General features: G+C 42.4%; 3 protein-coding genes and 1 long non-coding RNA gene across 8 annotated transcripts; 1 reads left to right on the top strand and 3 right to left on the bottom strand.

Moving 5' to 3' along the window:
* Positions 1 to 2,519: 2,519 nt before the first annotated feature.
* LOC124312236 lies at positions 2,520 to 6,790 on the bottom strand. Its single transcript, XR_006910431.1, has 2 exons — positions 2,827 to 6,790; positions 2,520 to 2,753 (listed from the first exon to the last, which is right to left on the bottom strand). It is a non-coding gene; the product is annotated as an uncharacterized LOC124312236 (long non-coding RNA).
* A 410-nt stretch (positions 6,791 to 7,200) lies between these two features.
* LOC124312072 (transcription factor btd-like) lies at positions 7,201 to 19,632 on the top strand. Of its 4 annotated transcripts, none has more exons than XM_046776519.1 (5): positions 7,201 to 7,695; positions 15,464 to 16,296; positions 16,386 to 16,637; positions 16,758 to 16,841; positions 16,925 to 19,632. In XM_046776519.1, exons 2-5 carry the CDS (start codon positions 15,558 to 15,560, stop codon positions 18,355 to 18,357), a joined length of 2,508 nt encoding a protein of 835 aa, XP_046632475.1. In that variant the 5' UTR covers positions 7,201 to 7,695; positions 15,464 to 15,557; the 3' UTR covers positions 18,358 to 19,632. The 4 variants fall into 4 exon arrangements, with proteins under 4 accessions (XP_046632475.1, XP_046632477.1, XP_046632476.1 ...); XM_046776521.1 differs by lacking the exon at positions 7,201 to 7,695 and adding an exon at positions 11,359 to 12,131; XM_046776520.1 differs by lacking the exon at positions 7,201 to 7,695 and adding an exon at positions 14,841 to 15,193.
* A 598-nt stretch (positions 19,633 to 20,230) lies between these two features.
* LOC124312170 lies at positions 20,231 to 21,547 on the bottom strand. 2 transcript variants are annotated; one of them, XM_046776672.1, is made up of 3 exons: positions 21,250 to 21,547; positions 20,994 to 21,174; positions 20,231 to 20,915 (listed from the first exon to the last, which is right to left on the bottom strand). In XM_046776672.1, exons 1-3 carry the CDS (start codon positions 21,458 to 21,460, stop codon positions 20,591 to 20,593), a joined length of 717 nt encoding a protein of 238 aa, XP_046632628.1. In that variant the 5' UTR covers positions 21,461 to 21,547; the 3' UTR covers positions 20,231 to 20,590. The 2 variants fall into 2 exon arrangements, with proteins under 2 accessions (XP_046632628.1, XP_046632629.1); XM_046776673.1 differs by having other exon boundaries at positions 20,231 to 20,891.
* A 208-nt stretch (positions 21,548 to 21,755) lies between these two features.
* Positions 21,756 to 27,507, bottom strand: LOC124312046 (ATPase family AAA domain-containing protein 2-like). The gene is made up of 17 exons (XM_046776469.1): positions 26,907 to 27,507; positions 26,489 to 26,845; positions 26,199 to 26,426; positions 25,981 to 26,134; positions 25,708 to 25,911; positions 25,437 to 25,629; positions 25,143 to 25,370; positions 25,052 to 25,077; positions 24,838 to 24,986; positions 24,562 to 24,770; positions 24,335 to 24,488; positions 23,989 to 24,271; positions 23,678 to 23,916; positions 22,984 to 23,608; positions 22,714 to 22,919; positions 22,160 to 22,648; positions 21,756 to 22,092 (listed from the first exon to the last, which is right to left on the bottom strand). The coding sequence occupies exons 1-17, from the start codon at positions 27,135 to 27,137 to the stop codon at positions 22,060 to 22,062; spliced, it is 4,008 nt and encodes a 1,335-aa protein (XP_046632425.1). The 5' UTR covers positions 27,138 to 27,507; the 3' UTR covers positions 21,756 to 22,059.
* Positions 27,508 to 27,573: the final 66 nt, after the last annotated feature.

Raw genomic sequence — 27,573 nt, 5'->3', positions numbered from 1 at the left:
CTTAACGCAATGTTTAGTTAAATCATGTGTCGTTTAATGAGGGGCGTTTATTAGGTTTAATGTCAAAAGTGGCGCGAAGGTAAAAATGAGAAAAAGAAATTTACTCCATTTTTTAAACTTTGTGTTTCCGTTTTGAAAACATAGAATTTAGAATATTTTCAAAGCATGGTCATGTTTCCCTTTTTCAACACAGCGTTTCTTAGAGAGAGTGATGCTGTCTAGACTGAGTAAAACGCACATCACAGAGACCTTTATTGCTGTTGGCCAACAGTTGCTGGGGTTTATATAATACACACACACGAAATTACATGGTGCAGTTTCCTTTATATAAACCCAGCGACGCACGATAAAAGTAAATGTATAGGCTCTCGTTTATAAGAAAAAGAAAGAAAACATACGTATAAATATAAACTATGGGGAGATTTTGAAGCAGATTATTATCCTACGTTGTGAACATGGGTAAATATGTGCTGCGATATTGGCCGAGAAGCATGGCTGCTGAGTGATGAATAAAAGAATCGGTTCTCTATTGACGTCTGATCTTTTTCGTTCGCTGTAATATTGAAGGCCGCGTGGGCCATCGGAGATCAAATGCGCCATTTCAAAGAAAAACAACCAGGAATCGAATCAAAAGAAAATGTGCTGCTGTGGACGCCATATTATAATTGCGGCTCTCTAGACATTTTGTGGTTGATTATCGGTATATAAATACCTGATTTTTGTGATTGCAGGTCGCCAATTTCCTCTGCAGTGCTGCACAATAACGGCGATATCTCAGAGAACACAATTTTTGGATTCTTTTTTTCATTACATAAGCTACATACGTCAATAGACGTTGCTTAGAAACAAAAGACAGGCGGTGATGATGCTGACATGCCAGCTCCTTGCAAATGTGCCTACAGCAAACCAAGTGACTGCAAAATATATGGTTTTAAATACATTTGGCAGACGATTCCATTGCATCAATATTATGTATAGCCTATGTAGTTATTTATTTCGAATAAATCCTATACTATAAAAGAATAAGCCTCTTGGGCGGAGCAAAAAAACTTGTCTATTAATATAGTACATATAAATACGTTAAATGTGCCTATATACAAACCAGATGCATGATTAAATATGGTTTTGTTTCTTACATTTGACACAGCACGATTTCATTGCTTTGATATTATATGTATTAGTCCTATGCAATTTGGAAAAAAAAAGAAAGAAGAAAAAAAGTTAAAGAAAATTAATTTCTAAAAGTTATGTGCACTTAAGACTTGCGAATATAACGATAAGACATTGCCATCAAAACAAAAATAGCAACAGCGAGTGTGACGAAATCACGAAATGCTCTTCAGCTGAGATGTTGTGTTTATTTTCGGTGTCTTTAATAGGGCCATCAATTTCACCTGAGATATGCACAAAAAGCAATTTATAGAAAAAAGAAATCAGAAAGAAAAAGCTATGAGCTTTAAAAATATATACAGTGGCCTGACTTATAATATCCAATAGCATTATTATACACACATACAGTACGTGCAATGTATTATATCTCTCAAACCGTGTAAATTATATAAAGAAAAAACAAAATAAACAGCGGTATTTGTGCTGTTGTCGGGCGGTCAGCACATGTTTTTTTCCCATTTCTATTTTCGTCTCATGATGATTGTCATTACATGTACATATTTCTCCTTTCTGCAGCAGCAGCAGAGAAAATGTATGCGATTCTTTTCCTTTATTTTCTGTTTTCCTATATTTATACATAGCCAAAAACCAGCAGTTGCGAAATGTTTCCCGAAAATAGAAAATAGCGCAACACAGGAGAACGGAAAGATATTTAGTTGAATAACCACAGCAGCAGGTAGAAATGGCCATCGAAGCGAGTTACCGCCCGGATATATTTACATACACAGTAATATAGCGGTGCTGCAGGCAATGTAACATCTATAAATAATCCGCCAGCAAATAACACTTAAGCAGCAAAAAGGGATGAAGGCAACACTATACTATGCTGGATTCCACCCATTCACACAGGTGTGCACACCTCGTTTTAAATTTATCCACACACACACACACAATTTCTGCAATAGGATATCCCATCAGCATTGTGGCCCTATCGCCAAAGTGTATTTATAGCATCAACTGCTATGGTCGCCTATTATTATAGTGCTGGTCGCTTATTCTCTCCATAATCGCATTTGCCGTGCATACGTAATTGCTGCTGCGCTCCTGCGCGTGATTTATTCACAACACGTTCGCCATTCGCTTTTTTATTCCCTTTTGTGTCGTGTTATATTCTTCTGTTTAGTTTATTGTCGCCAATTTCTTGGCGGCCACACGCGGCATCAACCCGCGTGTCTTTTATTTGTCCATTAAAAATATCTATCTATAAGAAAAAGCAAAAACAAACGTGCGTGGCCATCAGCATAACGACAGCACAGGTTCTACTCAAAGGACATTGTCTCTCTCTATCTCTATATACGTACCCGCTGGCCTTGATGAGCTTTTTTGTACATAAATTGATCGCAGGCATGTCGAACATTCCGCCTTGTATTCACAATAACATTAATAACTTACAGATAGACCCGACATTTACTTCAGCTGAGTAGGATGCCGACTATAACACAACACCATCGAATTCAATCAGCCTCTTGAAGGCCTATAACGTGACAAATATAATATGGACGTTTCCTCCTTGCATCGTGGGAAATGGTTATCTTGAAATATGCGAGCAGCAAGAGGCATTCCATCAGCACCCAGTTGTCAATCTGTAGTAATAAGCACAGCATCAGTATGTTGTTGCCCATGAGCATACATAGAGTCCAGCCGAGTGGGACTGACCGCTGACTGTTATAAAGTGCTTCCCCCATCAATCAAAGTGTCGGTCGACGATGGCCATACGTGAATGTCCTCTGCTGTACTGCTTTGCAACTTTCGGTTGGCCGCCGATGGCAATCATTTGTGCATTCGATCACGCGGTTTCCTTCTTTTCTTTTCGTTCTCTTCGGCTTGCGCAACAGCGAAAACACAACCGGGGGAAGAATAAAAACAAAGGAGATGAGATAAGAATAAAATAGAAGCGGGAGGAGGTGGATCACCCCCTTCCAAAAAAAGGGGGTTTGCGGTGGGTGTATTTTCGTCCTAATGACTGGACCAACAACAATAGCCGCGGTATATTTTTAGGTACTCGGCGTCTAAAAATAAAATTCGGCCAGCGAAAATAGCTACAGCAGCAAGACGCCGACCGGTGAAACGACCGCGCCGCCACGCTGTCGCGCGCCATTCATTTGAATTTCGCTTTATTGTTGTTGTTGCCGTACGTGAATAACGTGAATGCGAAAAGCACTCGGGATAGAGAGAGAAAATTCGCAATCGTGAAACACAAAAAGTCACGGAGGACATTGTCAATATAAATTATGCGTCCGGAATGAGTAATATGTGTGTGTTTCCTTTAGATTAGAATTGTGGATAGTTTTATTTTTAGCTCGGGCATTAGTCGAAAATATATTAGCCATATATGGGTCAACAGGACCTGCCGGACCTGCATGCATTTGGCCGATTGCTACAGCGAATGCACGAATGCGGACAACATTTTATTCGCGGCGGGCGATTTCCCAACAGCATCAGCAGTCGTACGTATTACAGAAATATAATAAGAGGCTATTTAGTTATAATATTCTTCTCTCTCGTCTTCTTTTTTGATCGAAGCAAATAAAGATTGAGATCTTGATTGATTTCTATACAATAAGTGCTGCACTTGATATTTAACTAAATTGATAACACCTAAACTTGATATAAACCTAAAGAACTTAATATTTTAATCAACTCATCCAGCCGCATCCAGCATATAGAATATAAAAGAAATTCCTATACATAATAGCTACACAGGATCGATGAGCTTCGTGTTATTGGAGCGTTACTAACGTTATATCATTAATTTAACACCATGACTGAAACTGTAGTTCATATACGTATAGTTCTATATAGGCCGACGTTGTCAAGGGAAGTCGAAATCAGAGGTGGAATTGGTGAACAGAGAAAGTTTTGCGTATGTATACAGCCTATATATTAGGATCTATCCTACTATATTATATATAATAACACTGCATCAGGGTTACAGCAGCATTTGAATAAGAGCGCTGCTGGATGTGATACTTAATTGTTCCTCATTATATACCTGCTGCTGCTGCCTGTGTATTATTAATAGTCATGGATTGGAGCGACGCCATTGGACAGCAGCAGGAACGTTTTCGCAGAAAGTGGATCGCAATATAGGCTAGGTGCTGCCAAGATTCAATTAAGGGCAAAGCAAATTCGAAATATTTAACCCAGTTGAAATGAGACGAAAAACAAACTCTATAGGCTATATACGGTCTGTCTGTACTTGAATAATTCAGCATATTTAGTTATAATATATACCCCCAGCTTTTGCATCTCCCGTAAACTTGATGCGATCCCTTTGAGTTATTAAATCGCGCAAAGGAACAACTAATTGAAGTAGTATATAGTTGTCACATTCATTTTGAACACTTCGGTGTTAATTATTTATAACGCCGAAAGACCTCGATGGACTCGCGTCATCATCAAGCGTCTATACGCAAATTAAAAAATTAAATATTTTGCAGACGCTCAGCATGATGCATAGACAGAGAGTGACAGCAGCAGCGGCGGTTACAATAATATTTCGTTTCAAGTTCAAGGAAGCGTGACAGTACAGCAATGCAATACATAAAGAGACCGGCTCAGCCAATCAGCGTCAAAGTCTGCGCCTGCCGAACAAAGCCCCAAAAGTGATGCTCGTCAGGTTCGTGCAGAAGGAAAAGGTGCTCTATCTCACCAGCAGCACAGCAGTAGAAACGTGAGGCACATGTAACAAGAATTTAGTTGGGCTTCTTATTTATACATACTCCCCCTCCCTCATCTATATACTATGTACGCTGTGCTATGTAGACACGCGTATATATACAACCATGTCCTGCATTTACATTGCCAATTCATAAAAAAGAAAAAAGAAATATGCTGCGCTGACGGACGCCAACAATTCACGTGCAACGCTTCTAATGTGAAAACAAAAACATAAGCCGAACGTCACATAGAAATTCGGCGAGTGACTATGCCAAAAAACATTTGTCTTATTCATATGTCACGGCGGTTTGGAAAATTTAGAAAATTTTAATTGCTATCAAATTCTCTATAATATTATTATAATATTCTACGTGATGCTTGGATTAGGATAACGCTTTCGGTGCAGCACGAAACGTGCAGCAGCAGCTTTTTTTGGCGTTTTCGTGTCCAGTTCTTCGTTTTTGCGTTGCAAAACGAAAATACATTTGAGATTTTGCAACAAAAGTGTTATCGATTGCGACCGGTTTTCTTGCAAAACACGTTGTATCTCCGCTTCATTTGTTGGATATATTTTTTTTGTTGCTGCTGGTTGCTATTATATTCTTTTTTAAAAGGGCAAAACGAATTTGAAAAAAATCTTATTTAGAACTATATAGCGAAAATATTTCACGCGGCGATCGTGCTGAAGATAAGAAAAATAAAACTCGTTTTTATTCACATATATTCTCCTTATTTATTCCCTCAAACCTGGGAATATAATATATATTTATTTATTTCCTCAAAAATCTTTGCCCATAGCACTCGCATGCGCAACAATATGTAAAGTAGTTTCCATATAGAACAAGTCAAAAGCCGAGAAATATTATGGATTATGCATGGGAGTTTTCGTTGTCCATATATTTCAACTGATAATATACATGTATAAGACATTGGATTATTTGTGTAGCCTATATATAATACGCTTATTAGCAAATTGTCCTCTGACAGTTAACTATTATATAAAACTATAAAAAAAAGTACACTGTAGATAAGTAAGAGTATAGCCTATACTATATTACAATGTATAGTCGCCCAGCAGAGCGTTGGAAATGAAAGTAGGCCTAGCATAAAAAAAGAATTCAACATGGAAGAGGTATTATATAGAAAACCAGACGAGAAAGAAGCCAGACCTGACACAAACAACTCACGTGACATGACGACGGGCTAATATTCAATGCACATGCATTCTATACATGTAATTCTCTTCCTCATTCGTCGTTCGTTATACAATATAGAGTGACGGGGTTCAACATGATAATGCTGCGCACTCGCAAAACTATATATCCATATTATAGCACCGATTATACATCACTCGCTTAACAGAAATTTGATTGTTACCTGCTGCTCATGGCTTTGTCGCTAAATATATAAATCATTCGAATCATATTTCAAGACGTCAGCAGTCTATAGGCATTGAACTAATAATATAGGCTGGTCTATAAACTTATGTATAACAATCATTGCCGTTTGTAATCAAATTAAATGTTAATTTAATATATAGAGCTTGCCCGCGCCATATCAGCAGTCGTTCCCGCTGCTGCAGTTGTTTGCTAAATATTTTCCAACTGCTGCTGCTGTCAACGACGCACTTTGTGTTGCGTACAAAACTGCCTATTCATATTATACTCCTGTGCTGTGTTTGTAACGACCTAAATATGCGCAGAAATCGCAAGTGTTGCACATAAGAACGAGCCGATCTCAATAAATTACAGCAATTGGATGCCATTAAATAGCGAATCGAAACAATTCAAGAAGATGTATAATAGAATCTACTATAGATAGACATTCGGCAAGCACGTAGACAAAAGTGAAACTTGTGTGTCGCCCAGCACTCGAGTGGCGCCGCGTAGCGTTTCGTGAGTCAACTAAAGAGCGAACGAAAACCGAACCAACGACAGGCAAAATAAGGGGGAACCAGTGCGCAGCCCCGCTGTTTATGCATGTATCAAATGTGTGTGCACAGCGTCGACATTGTCTCAGTTGTGCTGCCGCGTGTATTAGTAGAGTGTGTGTGTTTGTGTAGCATCAAGCAGCACAGGTTAAAGCCAAGGACTGGGGTAGGTCCCCTTTTCCACCTCCTCTTCTGCTGATGTAGCTACTGCTGCTGCTGCCGGTCCCCACCTCACGTGGCGGGGTCGTAACACACAAACGCAGCACAACGCGTTCCTAGAGAGCAGGTTCCTCCCACCGGCAGTCACCCACAGCCGAGCGCTGCTGGGCGGGTCCCGCCTTTTATTTTTCAGACTCTCTCTCTCTCTGCTATAGCACTCTTGGCGTTATTCGGGCTCTTTTCCTTCCTTATACGCCACGGTCGGTTTAGTGGCCAGGCCCAGTCAGTCCTGGAAGCTGCTGGCAAACAGGCATCACGTGTGTTCGTCGTTTTCAACTCCCGCAGCAGAAACTGCACAGACAGGACGCGGTATATAATAAACAGAAAAGTGCTAGCTGATTATTTCGTTTGAGATTTCATTCCCTCCGTAACGATTGATCAGCCTATTTTGAACGTTGAGCGCCGAAGTTGACGGAACCAAAAACTTTGATACGGTGTCGTGTGTCATCGTCTATTAGTCCTCAATGCTTGGTCGCTGTCCATCCGCCGCGGTTTCTATCGTTTGTCTAATACGTTTGGACGGATCCAATAAACGGAAGGCAAAGAATTATTGCGTCAGCAGCTTTGAATCGTCAAACTGCTGCAACAGCCGGAGAAAAAATCGTATCATTTGTTCTAGACGATCGATCCCCCGTCGTCCTGTCATCACATGCATCAGCCGAGAGAATCAACACATCACGCAACGATAGAAATAAACAAGACAATTCGGCTTGCCGGTGAGTTTCCAATGCATATTTTATATTAGAAGTTCGGCAATGATTTCTCAATTCTTATTTGGGTGGAGTTTCAATGTCATAATAACCATACATAGCCATGTTTCCTTGAACAATGTTAAGTCACTTTTTTTATTTTTTTTATTTTCAATGACCAAACGCGTACAATTTGCATAATTGGGGATGCGGGGAAATTTTGGAAATTATTATTATGCACAATGGCTGTATCCTGCCCACATTATGGACGACAGTCTTCTCCGTTTTGGATTCGGGTAGGTCCAGTTACTGCCAGTAGAGGTTACGTGACACGGAGAATCGACCAACCACACACGCCATAATGCGCGCCGTGCGGCGATATTGCTTAGTCTCACTTGACGTCATCAACGTCATTATTTTCCCAGGATAACTGACCAACCCCAATGTTGTTTCTATTTTGGCCGTTAGATGGCGGTAGCCTGCAGTGCGCGCTCCAAATTTGAAAATAAAAATAAGGTAAAATGAAAAAATGTTGGCGCAGCAGGGAAGGAAAGTACAAGGAGTTTCTTGATGGGTGGATGACTTTTCTTCAAGGACATAGGAATTTCAAGGAGGTATATAGTAGGTAGGATGGAGAGAAAAACGACCTCATCAGGAGCCTCTGGAGATAAAAGCCTTAAAAAAAAGAGACTTGGGAAGGAGGTGCTCCTGGACGTATTGGGGGGATATTTCACCCACCCGTTTTAAACGATAGAACAAAAATGTTTTCAACCTCCCTCCCCCCCCCCCCCACCTCTTCCGCCCTCAGCTCTCCCATTTTTTGGCTCCGCCTGCTCCACGTGTAGACCGTGACCGAAATACGACCGTTTGCCATGGAGTAGGTCGTCGCTTCTCTTATATTATATGCCTCTTGGCTCTGTTTTTTTCCCCTGTTCATTTCTTCATGCACTAGCACTGCTGAAACGCTGTTACATTATCCATAGGGACGTTGTGTGGGGTGTTCATCCATTGGCTTGTTAACGACTTTTTTGGGGTTTTCTGGCTGCTGCGAGCTTCTTTCTATTAGTCGTTTTGCGTCGCTGCCCGATAGGAAAAGAAGGAAAAACAAAAAACACGTTCGTTCGTATTAGACAGGGACGCGGGTTTCCATTCCATCCTGCGCGCTCCTTGTTATTCAGCACTGTGCTGATGCTGTAACAGGAGGTGGAGATGGGGGGGGGGGGAGTCCAAGTGCTGAGCGTCTGTTGTTAGTTAATGTAATATGTATAGGCTATGTAGACTAGCTACCCTTCGGTAGCGAACTCATGGCAGCTCGATGGGGGGCAATGGTTCCACCCTCGCTTTACAGCCCAACAGTAGAGGCATAGGCGGAAACGAACGGGATGTGCATTGAAATATAGACACAATAAAATGTTGAAACTTTAGTCATATCTTTAAAAAAAAAAGACGGGGGCCTATATGGAATTATTTGTGTGAGCGCGGACGTATAAGACAGGGTCCAGTGCAAAGTGCAACATGTAGATATATATATACTCAAGCAATCTAACAATACTCGATAATACTACCCCAGCAAAATGGCGAGTCACATTTTCGGTTGTTATCGCACAATCGGCAGCGAAATCATTTGATAAAATAAGAATTTTGTTTGTCTCAGTCTCAGAACCGAAATAATGAAACTAGTTTTTATTTATTTTTTAAATCTAGGTTTTGGGTGTGGTCCTAGAGAAATTCATTTGAATGAAAAGAATAGGGGATGATGTAGTAATTTATTCGTGCGCTGCTCAGATCAGCATTCTAATAAAAAAGCCGTATAGCCTACTAGGAGCTGCTGCTGCTGCTGTGTTTGAAAGCTGTAGAGGCTATTCCGCAGAAAAATGTAGGACAAATAACGAATCAAATATAGGAAGACATGAGGAAGGTCAACAACAATATTTGATGGGCAAAAACCTTCTCTTCAATAGCCTTTATCTTCTAAATATAGCTACCAGCAAAAGCACCTGAGTATAATAGATCTGGAAGAAAGAAACGGTTTCTTCTTCCTTTTTGTGTGACCTGCTCTGACCTTTCTAAACCACCACAAGGACATTGGCTGTTGTCAATCCAGGGTTTCTTATTCCCCCTCTAGTCCAGCATATATAGGCTAGTCTACTGCTGCTTAATTGCTTTAAACAAGAAATGTGGAGAAAGAAATGCTGTAGATATCATAGGTAAACCGGATTGATCTGCCCTATATAGGCAGAAGAAAGGTTGTACAGGACAAAGCTATCCTTTTCCGACCAAAAGGGAAAGAAGAATTAAGGTCTTTTCCCCTTGTATGTCCGTCTAGCTATTTGTATAGACATTGACCTGCTGATGCTGGCCATCAACAAGAATGTTTGTGGCTTGGAATTGAAATGAATGAGGATAAGGTGACAGCACAGCAGCCAGTATTTGCTGCTGCTGACAAGCGAACAATTTACTTCTTTTTATTTTGTCGTTATTATATTTAACAGTCCGTGAAGTGAAATGGTCATCCACCTCTCTCTCGGTGTACTGCGTGATTTCACCTCCAATGAGGTGTGTAGATTGCAGGTGGCACACAACAACTTCTCACGTACTGTGGGGGAAAGAAATAATGACAAAAGTTTATTGTGTACAAATATTACACTTCTTGTGTATACGCACGTATATGTTCTGCTACCCAAGAAAAAAAGTAGCAAAATGTCATCTGCTGCTGCTGCTGCGCAGTTTCACACGAATCAAGACAATGTTGTCGCTCTACACAGGAAAACAATAACAAAAGAAAGTCGTTAAAGAAAAATGGACTGTACAGCACAAGTTCTATATTTAAATCAATTGAATTCTTACCGCGTGCTACTGAATGCTGCTGGCGCGCGTTATATTCAACAAGAGATGACCATAAACGATTTTTCCTCTTCTTTTTTTCTTTATTAAACGACCATTTGCTGTACATTTTAATGGCGACGTTCCGGGTGATACGCGGCACGCTACTCTGTACATTACTATTATACCACCAAGGTATTTAGGCAGTTAAAAACATCCGTGGGACCATTTCAGGGGAAGAAAAAAAAACTGCGCGACTTGCCCGAAAGGAACAAAAAGGAAAGGCTCTGCTGTGGGTATTTTTTCTTTTCTTGAATTTTCTTTTCCCGCGGGTAGCAGCGCAGCAGTTGGGTAGCGGTTGGGTAGCGGTCGCGGTAGCGCATTCATCGCACGCTCCGCTTCAATGACATTTCTTTGTTGTCTGATGTCGTTAACGACAAATGTTGTTATTGCCATGACGGTGCTATCGCCCGGACAGGCCACCAGCCGGTAAATACACCACCAACCATTTTTCAATTGCCAAAGAATCTAAAATAATAAAACTTTGTATAAGAAACGCAATTTGGGCGGCCTTGATATAACAGCAGTCATGTACGCTAGTATCTCGTTCATTATGAACGATCGAATACTTGAATTCTAAATTTCTGTATCAGGCATCAGCCTATAGAAATTGTGAATTCATCCGTTCAATTTGACTTTTTCCTTCGGCTGGCTGATACGAATATTGATGCATTGATCCAATCTAAATTTAAACACTTGATGCGCTACATCCTTTCCGCTTTTCTACCTGCTGCCATCTAGTGACTAGAGAGTTGCTCTGCTCAATGAGACCCTCCCCTTATTGGGACGACCACCACCAGCAGCACACGGTTGGAAATGTTTTCCGATGTTGCTGCCGGGCAGCCAGCACAGCAAGCAGCAGCAATGGGGGGAATATGTTTTTTAGAGACCTACGAGAAGCCGAGTGCCTTTACTAGCGATTCTGCTGCCGTTCGACAAAGTCGTCCCTTTACATTCACACAAGTGTCTCCGTGCTTATATAGACGCCCTCGCTAAGGCTCTATACCTTTATACAGTGTCAGTGAGTTGTGTTCTGCATCGCCCTTGACGATAAATAATAGCACAACATTGTGTGTATTACGTTATCGGCTATAGTCCACGTATTATGTGTTTGTTTGATTTCGTTGCAACCCTGTGGCGATCAGTAGCTCCAACCTTCAATATTTTAGCGTCTCCAGCAGCAGCCATTCAACTCGTTATCAAATTGAATGACATTGTGCATATAGCTCTCTACATCAAATTGATATAGAGAAAGAGAAATAATAACAGTGCTGCTTGGATCAATCAAACGCCTGTAGCGTTGCCCAGGATATAATATACTTTACGCACCAGCAGCAAGACTGAAGTGATTATATAGTTTCCTTATCTCGGCTTTTCTCTGCAATATATAATAATATACGAAAACATTTACCCGAAAAAAACAAAACACAATTACAACAAACGTTGCTGCTGCTGGACCCTGTGAACTTTGAAAAATTATTTATTGTATCTACATTATATACACGTACAGCACGAGTGTGCTGGGAATATTAGGCAAAGTGGCACAACAGTTATTATATTGCACAATGGGCAGCGTCGAGGTAGGCAATATAACATTATACATTTTATTTCACTGCGATGTTATTTAACATTTATTTTTAGAATAGTTTTGTTTTTTTATTGTGAATTTTTTTCGCGTCGAGTTCTGCACGTAACTTTCACGTTCCCATCGTTATACAATTCGCTGCTCGCATCCAAATTGCTGCTGCTGCGCTATGTAATAAAAAATTGAGCAATAATATTATATATACGCGCCGTTCAAATGATTTTAAACACATTTCCTGGAATGAGCCATATTTTTCCTCGTTATTACGCCATCAGCCATATAAATAATATATTTAGGTGGGGATATAATCAAAAATAAAATTGCGTGCTAATGTGAACAAATTACATTATCTGTGCCAAAAAGTCTGTTACTATATATACGTGAACCCAACATAATCGAATCCAACAGCATAATATCATTTAGCACAGCAGTAATACGGATGCAAGCTAGGAAGGACATCCGTTATAGTACAAGGACCTTTCCCATTTTTCCTTGCGCAGCAAAAATTGAATAAACGCTAAATCGCGTCGTCCATCCGTTTACACCTGATATTCTACATTATAACGTTGGATCTCATATATTTTCATATAGCATCAGCCGAATTTATATCAAGGGAAAAGGATTGCCGCGGCGACGTGTCCCGGCATCACGTGAACTCATCACAGCGCATAAATTACATTATTATTTTCTTCGCCTTTGTTTGTGGAGATTTATCAACAGAATCAGCTAGCACCGTTGAGAGAAATTGAATTTCATTTTGTTTTCCTGATTCCCAACTCTCGCCAGAGTTTTCGATAGAGCAGGTCAGATCGAAAGATAATCCGGGACGTGACTAGAATTCCATCAACTCTGTTCAATGTATACGTGATCCAGTGATCCTAGAAACCTGACGAAACAGGTCTTTAATTAATATTCATCGGCAATGCTGCGCAAGTCGTAAACTCGTAACAATATGTCAGAAATCACATCTATATAGTTGTCTGGACCTAATATATGCTATATTTAATTCAATTAGACTTATGATTTGTTTTATTATAATACAATCGTGTAGACTCGTAAAAATTATAGTTCCGTTGAGCATCGAATGTTATCCTTCTAGCGACTTAAAGGCTTCTAAATTACGGTCCCCGTGTAAAGGGTCCACCCTGTATGCTCGAACCAAAAGGCCGACAATAATAGATATAGACCTAAATGGTCTATTTCTGTATACTACGAACAGACGAGACGCTTCTTCTTTATATAGGACGGATAAGACGAGTAGACATTTAAGCCTGAAACTGGATGGAGTTCGTTGCACCGGCTGCTGGGGCCACATGTGCTGTGTGTGTTTTTCTAGGTCTCCCCTCTCAGCATCCATTTGGTCGCCCCTGGTGCTGCATATATATAGGGTTCTCTAAAGTGGAACTATTCAGCCGAACCAGTGAATTATACTCCAGCAGAGTATCAGTATTGTATATACATAAAGAGAACAAGAAGCCCGTTATAAACGGGGAGAATCTCTCGTGAGTCGCATCCCAGCGTTTATATATAAGTGTCGATCAATGTACAGAAAGCAATTTGATTGATAGATTATAATATCTGCCATTATGATGCGGATTGAGATGAGCTATAAATATTGCTGCAGTCCTGCTCAAGTTTGCGGTTATGACGGCGATCTGTGTCTGTTATTCCCGTATCTAGATAGACAGCTGACAATGCAATTCAAGGTGTACGTGAGAATAAATGCATTGGATACATTATCTACGCCACCAAATCCACCAAATCCACCAAATAGGAAAGTCAACTGCTATAGCCGTAGTATGTATATCCAGGTATATACAATAAGTTGCTGGTGCTGCTCGACATAGTGGCTGTCCAGCAGGAATGTGTGCTGCTTCTGTGATGACCGGTAATCCCCACCGGTTATTGCGGTTCTTCCCAGGAGCAGAGTCGCCGGCCGCATCAGCCAACCGCAATAATTCCCGATCGCATTTCTATATTTATCCGCGTACTCGACGACTCTCTGCTCAGTCATCGACCGCATTACCAGCAGCAACCATCACCAGCGGCACCGAGACAAAAAAAACAATAAAGGCCTGTGCATTCAAATGTGCTGTCGATAACTTGAAAAATGTTGTCTCCATTGCTGGACTGTATTATATAGTAGTAGGCTACATTTCCCTCTTTTCTTATATAATATCTGATGCAACACGACATCTATTTTCGTGTGACCGCAACTCTTGAGCGCTTGCGTGCCTTATTTATTGCGGTATATTATTACAGTCATCACCTGTTGATGTATATCTGTATATATATATATATATCCTTATCCATTCACCACACACACGAAATATACCATCAATCAACGGCAGCGGACGTAATGAATTGGAATGGATGAGCAACTCGGCCGCCTCTCTATTATATTATCCGTGCGGTTCCTTTTTTTCTCCTTTTCGTGCGTCTATTTTTAGACTTGTGTACATTTTCTTGCTCAACATGTGCTGCATATAATAACGGTCCGGCCGCCACATTATCTATCGCTCCGTTCCTTTTTCTTTTTCTCTTTTTCTTTCTTTTCTTTTTTCTTTTCCTTTTTTGATTTGGTGTACAGGAAAGGAAAGTTTTTCTCGTTAGGTTTTCAGCTTTAATAATCGTACCCCCCCTCTCCGCTTTAGGAGATATACGCCCTCCAATCTTTTACTTTGTTCTAAATATGATGACGTTCGGTTTATTCCGAGTCCGATACTCGCAGGAGACGAACCGGATCGAGCCGCACTTGTTCAGACTTTGTCTGGTTTTTTCCCTTTTTTTTTTAAATTTTTTAATTCGTTGTCCGAGATATTGGATGTTATTCCATCCCCGTCTGATATCTACTCGTGTGTTGTATTGCTCGGGCTGTATATTTCTTGGAATTGTCTGCAAGGCTCTCTGTGTTGGACGTCTATAGAATAAGATTCGGAGCGACTTAACGTGCTGTACGCAATCTAAAACATCAGTGACGACATTGCTGGTCTTTCCATCCCGTCGCCTGTAATATTATTATAGAAATAGACGTAGTGTACATACTATCTCCCACAGGTAATATAGAGATCTATGCTGACCCCGCGTTATTCTGATTCCAGACACGTTATTGATTGGGAGGGAAAACCCTAAACCGATATTGCATCTTGTCTACTACAATCTCGTCACTTGCCTATCCAGCCCAGCATGTCATGGAAGGATTTGTCACGATGTGCTGTGGACGGAATACGTGGGAGGGAAAGCTGATTCATCCGCTCTGTGTCCGTCTAATTCTTATAGATTTGTTTGTTATATTACAATGGTTGTTTTGTTGTTTGTCGCACGCAGAGCTTTGGATTAGCAGCCTGAATGAGACGGCCAACATCCATCACCGACTGTGATAACAGGAGTCAGCAGGATCGTTGAGAGCGTCCGTCCGTTGATGGCCGGCCAGCAGTCACAACGTTGGGGCTATGTCCAACAGCAGCAACAACAGCAACAACAACTCGTCAGCCAGCACGCGACCAACTCATCTTCGTCGTCTCATCCGTCTTTCATCACCGCCGTCGTAGCGGGCAACAACAACAACAACAACATGTTGCCGTTGTCGTCCTCTTCGTCGTCGTCGTCGTCGTCGTCGTCAGTCAGCGACACGGACGTGACCATGATGGACGCCGTCAAAGTCGACCCCTTAGATCTCACCTGCAACAGTCAGAGCCTCAACGTCACCAGCAGCAGCAGGAGCAGCAGCAAAAGCGGAAGCGGCGGAGTAGGAGCTGGACACCAGCAGCAGCAGCACCGCAACCACAGCAGGAAAGTGGACAGCGCGGCGGCGATGGAGCATCACAATAATCAGTCATCCGGCACTCAGCCGATCCAGCCCAGCATGATGGGATCATCCAGCAGCAGCAGCAGCAGCCGGAGCGGCGGAGCCATGTTGTTCGGCAACAACACCAACGACTGTGATAGTAGTAATGTGGACCAGCAACGTCATCGCCTGATGATGGCCAGCGGAAGTACAACGCAACAGCCGACGACACCTGCCGGAATTGCATCCGTTCCTCCGTTACAGACGTCGTCGTCGTTGGCGACTGGAGGCGAAGAAGCTCATCGCTGTGACATGTGCGGCAAAACGTTTGCCGTTCCGGCCAGACTCACCCGCCACTACCGAACGCACACAGGTAATTAATTCAAAAACATTTAATTAATTCAAATGGCGTAATTCAAAAATTCAAAAATTGTTGATTTTGGCGCCCGTGATGGTGTATAGGTGAGCGGCCGTTCGTGTGCGAGGTGTGCGGCAAGTCTTTTTCGGTCAAGGAGAACCTGAGCGTCCACCGGCGGATCCACACGAAGGAGAAGCCGTACCGCTGCCCGCACTGCGGCCGCGGCTTTGAGCACAGCGGCAAACTCCACCGGCACATGCGGATTCACACGGGCGAGCGCCCGCACCAGTGCACCGATTGCGGCAAAACGTTCATCCAGTCTGGCCAGCTCGTCATTCACATGCGCTCCCACACGGGTACGCAGCACACCCCATCACCTTTATCTTTAATGTTTTATGTTGTTTGATTTGACTGGCGAATGTTTTCCTGGTTCAGCAGCACTTGCTAATCGAAAATTGTTTTGATCATTGACGCAGGTGAGAAGCCGTACGTGTGCACCGTTTGCAGCAAGGGATTCACCTGCTCCAAGCAGCTCAAAGTCCATTCACGAACGCATACAGGTGAGTTGGCACTGGCATTTTCTCTGTCAACAATTGTGTAATATTATATTAGACTAATTGAATTTGAAATTGGATTGCGACAGGTGAAAGGCCTTACGCTTGCGACGTGTGCGGTAAAACGTTCGCCTACAATCACGTCCTGAAATTGCATCAAATGTCTCACCTGGGCGAGCGGTTGTACAAGTGCACCATCTGCTCCGAGACGTACGGATCCAAGAAAACGTTGGAGGCTCACATCAAAATGCACGGCGTCTCGCCCACCAGACAGTCGCCCGTCCCTTCCACTTCGGCGGCGGCTGCCGCAGCGTCGACTGCCGCCGTCGCCTCATCTTCTCTTCCGGCCAAAAATTCCACCATGCAGCAGCAGCAACAACAACGTCCGGTTGCCGCCGAGCAGCAACATCACCAGCGTTCACATCAAGGCCGTCATAGTGGAGGCATCTACATCGACAACAACCAACCGCAACAACATCAAGCCAACAAACGATTGGCCGTCCATTTAACAGACGGTGGAGCGGAGCGGAACAGCCAACAACAACAACAACAATCTTTGCTTCCGCCTTCCTCCGCCGAAAACAGCCGGAGCAGCCCGTCTGACATGGGCTCGATTATCGGTCCGCCCATGTCTTCCGGCAACAACAACAACAACTTGTTGCTGATGGAAGCCCAACGCCATTTCCCCATGCAGCAGTGGAACGTTTTGAACAATTTGGCTCTGTCCCGGGCCACTATGGGCCATCACATGACTCGCGACTTCGAAGACTCGCAACAACACCAACAACAACAAATGATGGCCAACCTGCAGCATCAGCAAGAACAACGAGCCGCCAATCATTTCGCCTATCCGCAATTATTGAACGCCACCAAGGATCGACTGGCGTTGCCCGTCCCGTCTGATCCCAAACGTCTGATCCCTCACAACTTCACTGCCCAGCATCAGCCGGCCTCGTTGAAACACCACCAACAACAGCAGCAGCACCAGCCAGCACCGATCAATTTCCCCCCTTCGTCGATCGCTGGATCGCTGGATCGCGAAGGTTATCCGCATCAGCATCAGCAGATGACAACTTACTTGCGTCCAATGCCTCCGCTCATTCCCGTCACGGCGACTGGACCTCTGCTGGCCACCACGCCGACTTCGCTTCGCTCGCTGGAGCAGCGGCCGCCGCATCAGCCGATGGCGGGCCACTCGTCCGCCCCGGATTCGTCGGCCGCCGTCCCACCAGCCCTGCGCCCATTGGACGGATCGGCTGCCGCCACTTACGGCCCGCCGCGCAAAAGCTCGCGCTTCCGCGGCGGAGAAAACGGCTCGACGGGCGACGGCGAATCGTCCGATTCTCGTTCGTCGTCGGCCTCGTCTTCGCCGTCGCTGATGTTGAATGACGTAATGGCGGAAACGGCGGCGGTGGCGGTGGCGGCGTCCAATCCGGTTCTGCCGGACCCGTTGCGATCGACCTCAGTCATTCGGTTCGCCCATCGGCCCAACTCGTCGCCGCCGTCGTCGTCGTCCAAATGAACTTTACCCGCGGCCTTCCAGCAGCAGCAGCAGCAGCCGATTTTTCAGTAGTACGTGCATATAATTTAAATGAGTAAAACGACAACAAATTCGAACGACACATCTCCACTTGATGATTTTGGCCAACAAATGAGACCTGCTCTGCAATATAATCCTTCCGCTTCCCCCCCCCCCCCACCCACCCCCACTCCCGAGAGCAATTAAAAATTTGAAAACCTTTCCCGAAGTGAATAGAAGAAAATCAGGGACAAGTATACATAAACAGCGTGCTCAAACATAAAACAGGGCCTATAATTATATACTCTTTGACATTTTATTACAAATTTGATTTTGTTTCTGTGTGATTTCCCCTCCCCCCCCCCCCCCTCTCGTTTGAAATCGACACAAACAAGACAAGGAATGTCGTGAAAAGAGTATATTTTCGAACGGCGGCGTGAGCAGAGAAGGAGGATCGATTTTTTTTTTGAAACAAAAGACGCGCGCTATTTGTGATCAGTCTTGTTGTTGTTGTTGTGATCATCAAAAGGTATATATATTATTATATATCCTCGTTTGCTTTATTGTTTCTTTGATTCGCTCTTAATGATCTTGTATAATATCTAAAGTCTCGTGCCTGCCATCCCTTCCTCCCTGTCCCCATTTAAATGTGAGAGTTTCAAATTCCGTTTGTTTTGATAATAATTGGCCGATTTTCACCAACGATTTCAAAGAGTCCATGTATAATCTATTGATATACCGCGTGCATTTATATTTACATCCACAGAGAGCATTTTATCTAGACTCTTCACCTTACAAAATTGTCGTTTAACAGTTGACATACTGACGGACGTCTTGATGGTCTCAGCGTCCAAACACCTGCTCCCCTCCCACCCATTTTGATTCAAATTGTTCGTGGGATCTTTAACTGGGTCTGCATACGGGTACATTCGATATCACAGACGACTGAAGAGACAAAATTCAAAAATGAAAACCAATATTTGGTTATTGAATTTGCATAGTATAAAATTCCCCTCTTATTATACACACCCAACCCAATATGAGACTTTCTGTATGGTTTGCCATCTCTTATTCCGTCTGCATTTCGTGAACGTGAAAGCGGTACCGTTTTTCTAACTTTCAAAATGATGTGAAACGCATCTTGGCATTTTTGTGAAAGGAAGAAAATGGATTTTGGCATTTAGTGGTTTTTATCACTCTCGTCGCTCATTTACGAGTCAAACGTCTCAGCTATGTATTTTTTACCTTAGCCCCATCCTTCCAACTTTCTTCACCTTGTAAAATGTGGTGATCCATTTAGAATTTGGTTTTTCGGCGTCGCAACCGAATTGATTTGTGAAATTGTTTTTGGTTTCTTTCTGATTGTGTTAAAAATGTGGACCACAATTTTGATGACTATATTTCTTGTCTTGATTACCGAGCAGTCGTCGTTCAGTTTTGATATAATTAGGTCCAAAATAGCTCACAAAAAAGAACCAAGGTCTATTATTATATATTGTGAAAAAGGCATTTTAATATCATCTTTTATAATTTGCGCAGCAGCATTTGTTTTCGTGGTGATAGATGTTTCCGTTAAATCTTTTGATCTCCCCTCCGTGTAATAATTATCATTCTACTTTTTAATTGTGCGTGCAGATCGAGGTGGACACAGGGTTCATTTGTTCATTGATGATATGGCATCCACGCCACAGGGTGGATCCCGTGATTAAATGTGAGCTAGTTTTTTTTTCAAAAATTCAATCAATTGTTGATTTGCATTTTTCTCTCAATTTTTCTCTTTCTTTCAATTTGTATCATTTTATTTCTTTTATATTTGTGTGTTGTTGTCGATACATATAACATCGCCGGGAGGGAACACGTGATTTTTCATATAACAGTACCAAAATGTCATTGAAATTTGAACTTTTTTGCTGTCCTCAACATGAACGAATTATCTCCGTGTTTCGTCGTCAATTTTTTTGTAAATCCCCCCAACACAATTTTTTTTCTCCTCCCCTTGTTTGTTTTGTTCTGTGTTTCGTCGTTTCCAAAAGAAAATTTGAAATATATGGTTTTCGTCTTATTCGTTCGTCATCTCATTAAAACAAAAAAATTGTATTATTATTTGAATTTTATTATTTTTAAAAGCCTTAAGTCTTCCCAAAAGTGTGCAAAATAATAAACTTGATTACTGTCATCTTGAAAAAAAACAAAAAAACAAAAAATCGTACTATGTGTAGATGAGAAATGAATGAATTTAGGAAAACATGGATGACATGGCGTTTTCGGTCCAATGGCGAAGCTTGCCCATGCCGGGCAAATCGCTGTGACAAAGTCCGGCGACTAGCAGGAAATTGGAAGCGGCCAGTCCGTAGTGGAGCCAATCAACTGGCGGTAAACCGAGTCTCTTGTTCTCGGTGATGTCGAAAGCCCGAGACGAAGAGAACATCAACAGGCAAGCCAATAGCTGGTAGTAATTGCGGCTGTAAACGGCGCAGCCAGTCATGGAGAACATGCAGGCCAGTGCTATGTATCCCGTCACCTTGTTCGTCTCAGCTCTGGAAATGAAAGTACCCAGCAAACTTTACCCAGTTGGAATTCGGCAAAGAAACCACAAAATGGTCAATTTAATAAATTTGTAAAATAGAAAACGACATTACTGATCTTTTCCCAGCCAAGAGAGAACGGGTGGCAGAATGAGCAAGAGGTGAAGGTTCCCGATAATGGGTAGGCCAGCATCGAGGTAGAATTGGGAGGCCAAGCACGGGAGTCCAATGACGAGCACCAACCAGGACAACAAGTCGTGAAATGGGGCCAAACGATCAAAGAATTCCCTTTTCACTGTTGGTGGGGCACCAAAACATATTTTCGTTAAAATCTAATAAAACATATGGCTGGAACAATAAAGCAACTTACTGAAACGGAAGGCGCCCAATGTTGAAGCTGCAAGTGTCAACGCGAACCAAACGGAGGCCAAATTGTTGGAGGCCATTCCGCCATCGGAGTGGATGCGGGTCTTCAAGTTGATGGCGGGAGTTCCAGCGTGAAGGGAATATAAGGCCCAAATACACGAACATCCTAAAACCAAATCGGACACAGCCGTCGATTTCGCTGGGAAGAGAGGCATCTTATTGTCACTCTATGATTTGAGTTGTCTTCGAATTTTTCAAAAAAGCGACTCGATCGGATGATGAACACAAAACTACTGAACACATCACAGAACTCCTCTGCCTATTTAAGCGGCGAATCTATACGTTAAATAGACGCAATTGAGCCAACGTTCCTTTTCTCCGAAAGATAACCCTGGAAAATCACAGGCGCAAGACAACGTCTTGTGACCTTGAAACGACGCGTTGCAGGACGAACTTTTGACGCATTTGACGTGCGAAAAATTAAACTAACTAAACATAACTGGTGAATTATTCAATAAAAAATAAACCCAATTCGGTTTTACTGTATTGGAAACGCCATACGTACCAAAATTTCTGAAAAAGGAGTTGTTTTCACAATTTTAAATCGAAATGAAGGCCTTGAAGAAGAATTACAACAAAATTCATAGTAATGCTTGGCGACGGAACGACGACTATTTTTCTTTTCGCAGTTTATCGGGCGATTTCCTATGCAATCTCCGCAGCAACTCCCTGAGGTTAAATTGCTTCAAAATAATATAGATCGTCTTCCATTTTATCAGATCGACGTCACCATCTTCCACAGATTACTGAAGCTTCACCTACAATTGCTGAGCATTTGAGTCATTTCCTGTTGTAAAAGCAGAGAAAAAGTATAGACATTATGCGAATCATGAGTTTGGTGATGCCATTCATACCTCAACTAGTGGTTGACGATCATAAAGTCTCAGGTAACGATCAATCAGTTTCGACAATTTCGAATACAACCGCAAAAGCTTCTCCAAACTCCAATTTTCCGTCTTGGCAACAATCGAGTCTAACAGCGCCTCAAGCTTGTCAACGTTGACGATGACTGACTTCTTCGAAACGATCAATGGTGGGGCAACTCCGGAATCTATTTCTGGCTGGCTGTCGAAAGCGTCGCTGGCCTGTGAATCGTCTGGGGTGGGATCCTCTGCTGTCAAGACTGGAGGTTCGTCACTGGCGGACGCCTGTTGGACGACATCATCCATCCCGTTCTCCTGCGACTGATCCTGGGCAGTCATTGAAGAGTCGTTCAATAGACTTTCACTGTCCGCTTTCCGTTTCTTGGCCGCACTTTTTATGATCCCTTGAGACCAGCCACCGCCTCTCCTGTTCCGGGTCTTGGATACTTTGATTTCCGATTTCGTAGCTTCCCCATTGCCCTGCAATTTCATAAGCTCAGTAATTACAGGAGTCGGTTACTCAACTCCGTCTCTGTTTTTATTACCTTGCTGTCGTTTCCTGACGTAATGGCAGTCGAAGCTGGATCCAGTAACGCCGGCGGCCCGGCAATGGGTGCCACTTTATCCTTTCTGCTTTTACGAGTTCTCGAAATCTCTTGACATTGTTCCTCAAAGTCAGTGTCCATTTCGGCCTTGATCAAAGCGTAGGCCGTATCTCGTAGGGTGCATGCACGATGTCGGATCATTTTGTCTACACAACACAATTTGGTTATTAGGTCCTCAAATGAATTTCAATTCAGAAATTGTTTGTTTACCTTCTGGGCTCTTGTCGGGGTTGTATTCTAAAGCGTTGGCGCAAATCTGTTCAATGTCGGCCAGGAAATCTTTAGCGGATTCGTAAGCGTGTTGGTCAATCTTGGTCATCATGGTTTCCAGATCCATGGGCCTCTGAATGACCTGTAAATAGTCGGGCACTTCCTTGGTGTCCACGGGACGAGTAAACATGTAAAAGAGTTTGTTGCGAGCCATTTTCGCCAGGATTTCACGGAGGAAAATTCGCAATTCACGCAGAGTTGCTTCTTCTTTCCGCTCCAATCGTTCCTTTTCCTTTTCGTTCAACTGTCTGGGAGGAGGCGCTGGAGCCAAAGGAAGAACTTCCAATTTCGATTTGGGTGTCTTCCTCACCATGGGAGGCTTCAAACACTTTGTTACGACTAAAGGCCGGAAGAAGTTTTGCCTTTCCTCGGGCGTGAACGACCTGGTGTGGAAGATCTCGCCATCTTCCTCGTGGAAGAGATCGCACAAATCATCAGGTAAACAATCCAATTCAGTATCGTTGGTTATAAGAAGGAAAATCGGCAATTCAGGATCGAGTTCGCTGAGTTGAGTTAAAAAAGTGGCTCGGACGGTTTCACCGATGGCCGACCACCAACGGCTAACCTGTTAAATTTCAAATGAATATAGTATACAGGCTAACAATTAGTACAATTTGTAACTGTCTAAACATACGAGGGGTAAATAAATAATGGCAGGAACGTTCCGTCGAGCCTCTTGAAATAGTTGAACGCAAGCTTCTTCGGGACTACGAGCAGCCAGTCCATGAAGAGTCGACAAGTCAAGTCGATGAACTGGCAGGCGTTCCATGTAGTGAAGCAAGGCGGATGTAATGTTGGAGCAACAATCGCCAAGGACCAACAACCGAGGGAAAATCTGGTTACTCGTTTGCTTCTTCACTCCACTCAATGGGCCTGTCGGAAAAGATTATGTATGATGTGATAAAGCTATTCATGTGAGACGAATACAGTGAAATTCAATAGCACCTTTCAGTTTTAGAGTGGCTATTCCTTCGGGAAACAAGAGCTGAGTTGTATTGATGATTTCGTGAAAAAGACTGTCCAGCAGGGGAGTCACAACTGACGAAAGGGGCTTGCCCGAAGCCATTGCACTGCGTTGAGAAGCGGGCACCAACCTTTGCACTGCCTGTTCAAAATCACGACGTTCTACGTTGATTTGAGACAAGTCCAACATCAATTTGTCCTTGGAGTTGTACACTTGTGGATAGCGTCGACGAAGTGCCAAAAGTGCTGCTTCAGCACACAATGACTGGAATGAAACCGGTTTTGATTAATAGGATGAAAATCGCAAAGAAAGTGGGAAACGTCTTACCTTGAGGTCGGCTCCGCAATATCCGACAGTCTTCTGAGATAAATAATGCACTAGACTGGGAGCTGGGGCAGGAGTCCACGACTTTAAATGTATGTCTAGAATTTCTTTTCTGGCAGGCAAAGAAGGCAACGGAAAGTGAAATTCTCGATCGAACCTGCAGTATTTATTAATCAATCCTTGATTAAGTGATCAATAAAAAGAGATTTCAATCTTGTCCATGCACTTACCTTCCAGGTCTGCGAAGCGCAGGATCGATGGCATCCAACCTATTTGTAGCGCCGATGATGATTACTTCTCCGCGTGAGTCGAGACCATCCATTAAAGCCAAAAGAGTAGACACAATACTCGAATGGATTTGATCTTGGCGGGTAGAACGAACAGGTGCGAGTCCGTCAATTTCATCAAAGAAGATTATAGAAGGTCGCATTTGATAAGCCTATCGACGTAGAATAATAAACTTGTTACAATCATATGATTGGGCTGTGTAAAAAATATAAAGTTACCTGATCGAAAAGTAGACGTAATTGGCGTTCACTCTCGCCAACCCATTTGCTGAGGCAGTCTGCTCCCTTGCGCATAAAGAACGCTACTCTCCTATCTTTCTGGCTGCATTCATTTGCTAAACAACGAGCTACCAAAGTTTTGCCCGTTCCTTTAAAAATGATGGAGATTAAAACGATTGTCATCAACAAAGAAACGAATTTGTACTCAACTAACCTGGAGGTCCGTAAAAGAGAACACCCCTTTTTTTTTGGAAAAATTATAATTATAATTATTTATTATTTAGGAAATGTCCAAATTAGATTACCTAGGAGGCTGAATAGTGAATTTTTGAAAAACTTCTGGGTACAGTAGAGGAAAGAGAACCATTTCTTTTAAACTGCGAACATAAGTTTCCAGTCCACCAACTTGTTCAAAAGTAACCTCTCGATCGACTTTCATTGGGTCAACATCAGCCAAACTTGACCCAATCTTCATACGATCTTTAACAACACCATTACCCAAATCGTCTGGAGAGAAATTCATTGGCAAACATCTAGAATATTATTTGTAAAAAAATAAAATCATTCATTGATTGGCATCAAACAGGAGATAACACTACCTGTTCCTTGCTTTAGACATGCTTTTGTTCTTCCTCCGTTCAAAACGTTCTTCATCGCTGCTGCTACTGCTGCTAGTAGTGCTCTCGTTTTGAGCTTTTTGCCGCCGCTTTCTCTGAGCTCGATGAGCAGGGCTGCACACTATCCGTGATGTATGGCGTGTTGAGCGTGATCTATTATGCGATTCTTCATTCTCTAATAAAACATAAAGCCAAAGGACGTTAGACAAAAAAGAAATAACGACAAGAAATTTAATTAATTAAAATTAAATACCTGGGCAATATCTTTCGATGGGTTGAATCTTGCGTAAAGTGTATTTGCCTTTCACTCTCTCGCCACCCAAAGCTGGAGCGGGTCGTTCGGTTTCTTCATTATCCTGATCACGGCTGTGATCAGACAACTCTTCCCTGCGCTTTCCTTTGGGGGATTCTTGTTCATCTTCACTTTGACTCTCGGATTCAGACTTGGTTTCCGATTCTAATGTAGATTTGCAAATACGTAATGTCACATGAAACTCTAAACATGTAAAGATATTATAAACTTTACCATTAGAAGATTCATATTGTGGTCGACGATGTCGTTGGCTTCTAGCCGGCGTTTTCTTTGCGTTTATTACTGTTGAATGATAACCAGAGTAATTTGGCCTTGAAGAATTGCTTGAAGACCGAAGGCGCCGATTCTTGATCTCTGTGTACATATCCTACAACAATAAACAACAATATTACCGAGATATCTCCCAACGAGATAATTTGATGATTTATTACTTGGTCGTTCATGGAAGTCTGGTATCGCGACACTTTTTTTTTCTTTGCTTTATTGCGTTTTCGGATTTGTGCACGTCTGTTAGCGATCTGACGAGCATCTTCCTCGTCCTCAATGTCTTGATCTACTTCTTCTTGACGTTTTGGGACGAGATTACGTAGACGTCTAGTATGCATTCGGTCATTTCCTTCTGCTGCTGTGTCTTCTTCTTTGATTGCAGCAGGATATCCCTAAAAATTCAGCAAGTGTAAATCTTATAACTCTAGTCATGAGAAAAATTCATAACACTAACCTTGACATTTTTTTCAGCAAATATCCAACTGTCGTTGTAAGTGTACATTTGTCTTTTTGCTCTCTGGCTCCTGCGAACACCATCATGACTTTCATCATGCTTCTCAGTTTCACTTTCTGCAACAGAAATCTTTCTTTGGTTTGTACTGTTTACTTCTTCATCGTGACTTTCTTCTGCACTGTTGAGCTTTGCTTCTGCTTCCTGTGAAGTTTCTTCTGGTTCGACCAAGACTAGCCTCTTTCTCTTGCCTCCTCCACTTTTCATCACTTGACGTTTTGACAATGGAGTATCCTCTGAAGAAATTTCGTTGACAAACTGGCCTCTTCTAGAATTAGATCTTGATGAACGCTGACCAGTCTGGAAGCAGAAAAAATTATTGAAAAAAACACTACTATGCCTATTGAAAATGTTTTCTTACCAAAACTGGTGACATGTTGGCACGATCTGCTGAAGGAGTTCGCTTCATTTGAAGAGCTGAAAGGGGCCGAAAGGGTACTTTACACTCACTCTGCTCATCTTTGCTCGAAGAGGAATCTTTTTCAGAAGAATTGTCATCGTTCATAGTTTCTTCATCATCATCCTCTTTGTCCTCACTATCTTGACAGTTTGCTCCGTCCGAAACATTAGGAATTTTACCTCGGGTAAGCATTTTAAAATTTACCTTAAAAAACTATCGCACTTGTTGTGACAAGTCGTTATTGACACGCTTAGTGAGTTAATCGTAATAAACCGCCAATTCTTTTAGGACAACAAAAGCTCAACTTCACTTTTTCCACGGTTTAACGAAAAGGAGGAAGTAACGAAGCTTGTTCTGACCACGACCTTTAATCGGCGCAAAATGGTGGCAAAATGGTTTCAAAAGAAAAAATGAAAAAACACAGAAGAAGTAAACTGTTCTCTAGGAGAAAAGTTGCTCATTTCTCCAAGAAGATCAACTCACGAATGCTTTTTAACTGAAATCACACCGCAATTGTCTAGTTCGATAATAATCAAGTGCTTTTCCGAGACACAAAAATACAATAACATAGTGAACTACAGGAATAAAATAGTACGCAGGGATTTCCTTAGAATGACACTAGAGGCGC

The sequence above is a fragment of the Daphnia pulicaria genome, chromosome 8, assembly GCF_021234035.1.
Source record: "Daphnia pulicaria isolate SC F1-1A chromosome 8, SC_F0-13Bv2, whole genome shotgun sequence".
NCBI lineage: Eukaryota > Metazoa > Arthropoda > Branchiopoda > Diplostraca > Daphniidae > Daphnia > Daphnia pulicaria.
This window is presented reverse-complemented; position numbering and strand designations above follow the sequence as displayed.

Excerpts from the sequence above, each read along its gene's own strand:
- LOC124312170 (XM_046776672.1), bottom strand. The coding sequence starts at position 21,460 with ATGCCTCTCTTCCCAGCGAAATCGACGGCTGTGTCCGATTTGGTTTTA. Across the intron at positions 21,175-21,249 it reads ATTGGGCGCCTTCCGTTTCA|TGAAAAGGGAATTCTTTGAT; the intron begins GTAAGTTGCTTT and ends CCCCACCAACAG. Across the intron at positions 20,916-20,993 it reads TCTTGGCTGGGAAAAGATCA|TTTGCTGGGTACTTTCATTT; the intron begins GTAATGTCGTTT and ends AACTGGGTAAAG.
- LOC124312046 (XM_046776469.1), bottom strand. The coding sequence starts at position 27,137 with ATGCTTACCCGAGGTAAAATTCCTAATGTTTCGGACGGAGCAAACTGT. Across the intron at positions 25,371-25,436 it reads ATGTCTAAAGCAAGGAACAG|ATGTTTGCCAATGAATTTCT; the intron begins GTAGTGTTATCT and ends ATAATATTCTAG. Across the intron at positions 22,649-22,713 it reads CGTCAGGAAACGACAGCAAG|GGCAATGGGGAAGCTACGAA; the intron begins GTAATAAAAACA and ends ATGAAATTGCAG.
- LOC124312072 (XM_046776519.1), top strand. The coding sequence starts at position 15,558 with ATGGCCGGCCAGCAGTCACAACGTTGGGGCTATGTCCAACAGCAGCAA. Across the intron at positions 16,297-16,385 it reads CCACTACCGAACGCACACAG|GTGAGCGGCCGTTCGTGTGC; the intron begins GTAATTAATTCA and ends GATGGTGTATAG. Across the intron at positions 16,638-16,757 it reads TCACATGCGCTCCCACACGG|GTGAGAAGCCGTACGTGTGC; the intron begins GTACGCAGCACA and ends TCATTGACGCAG.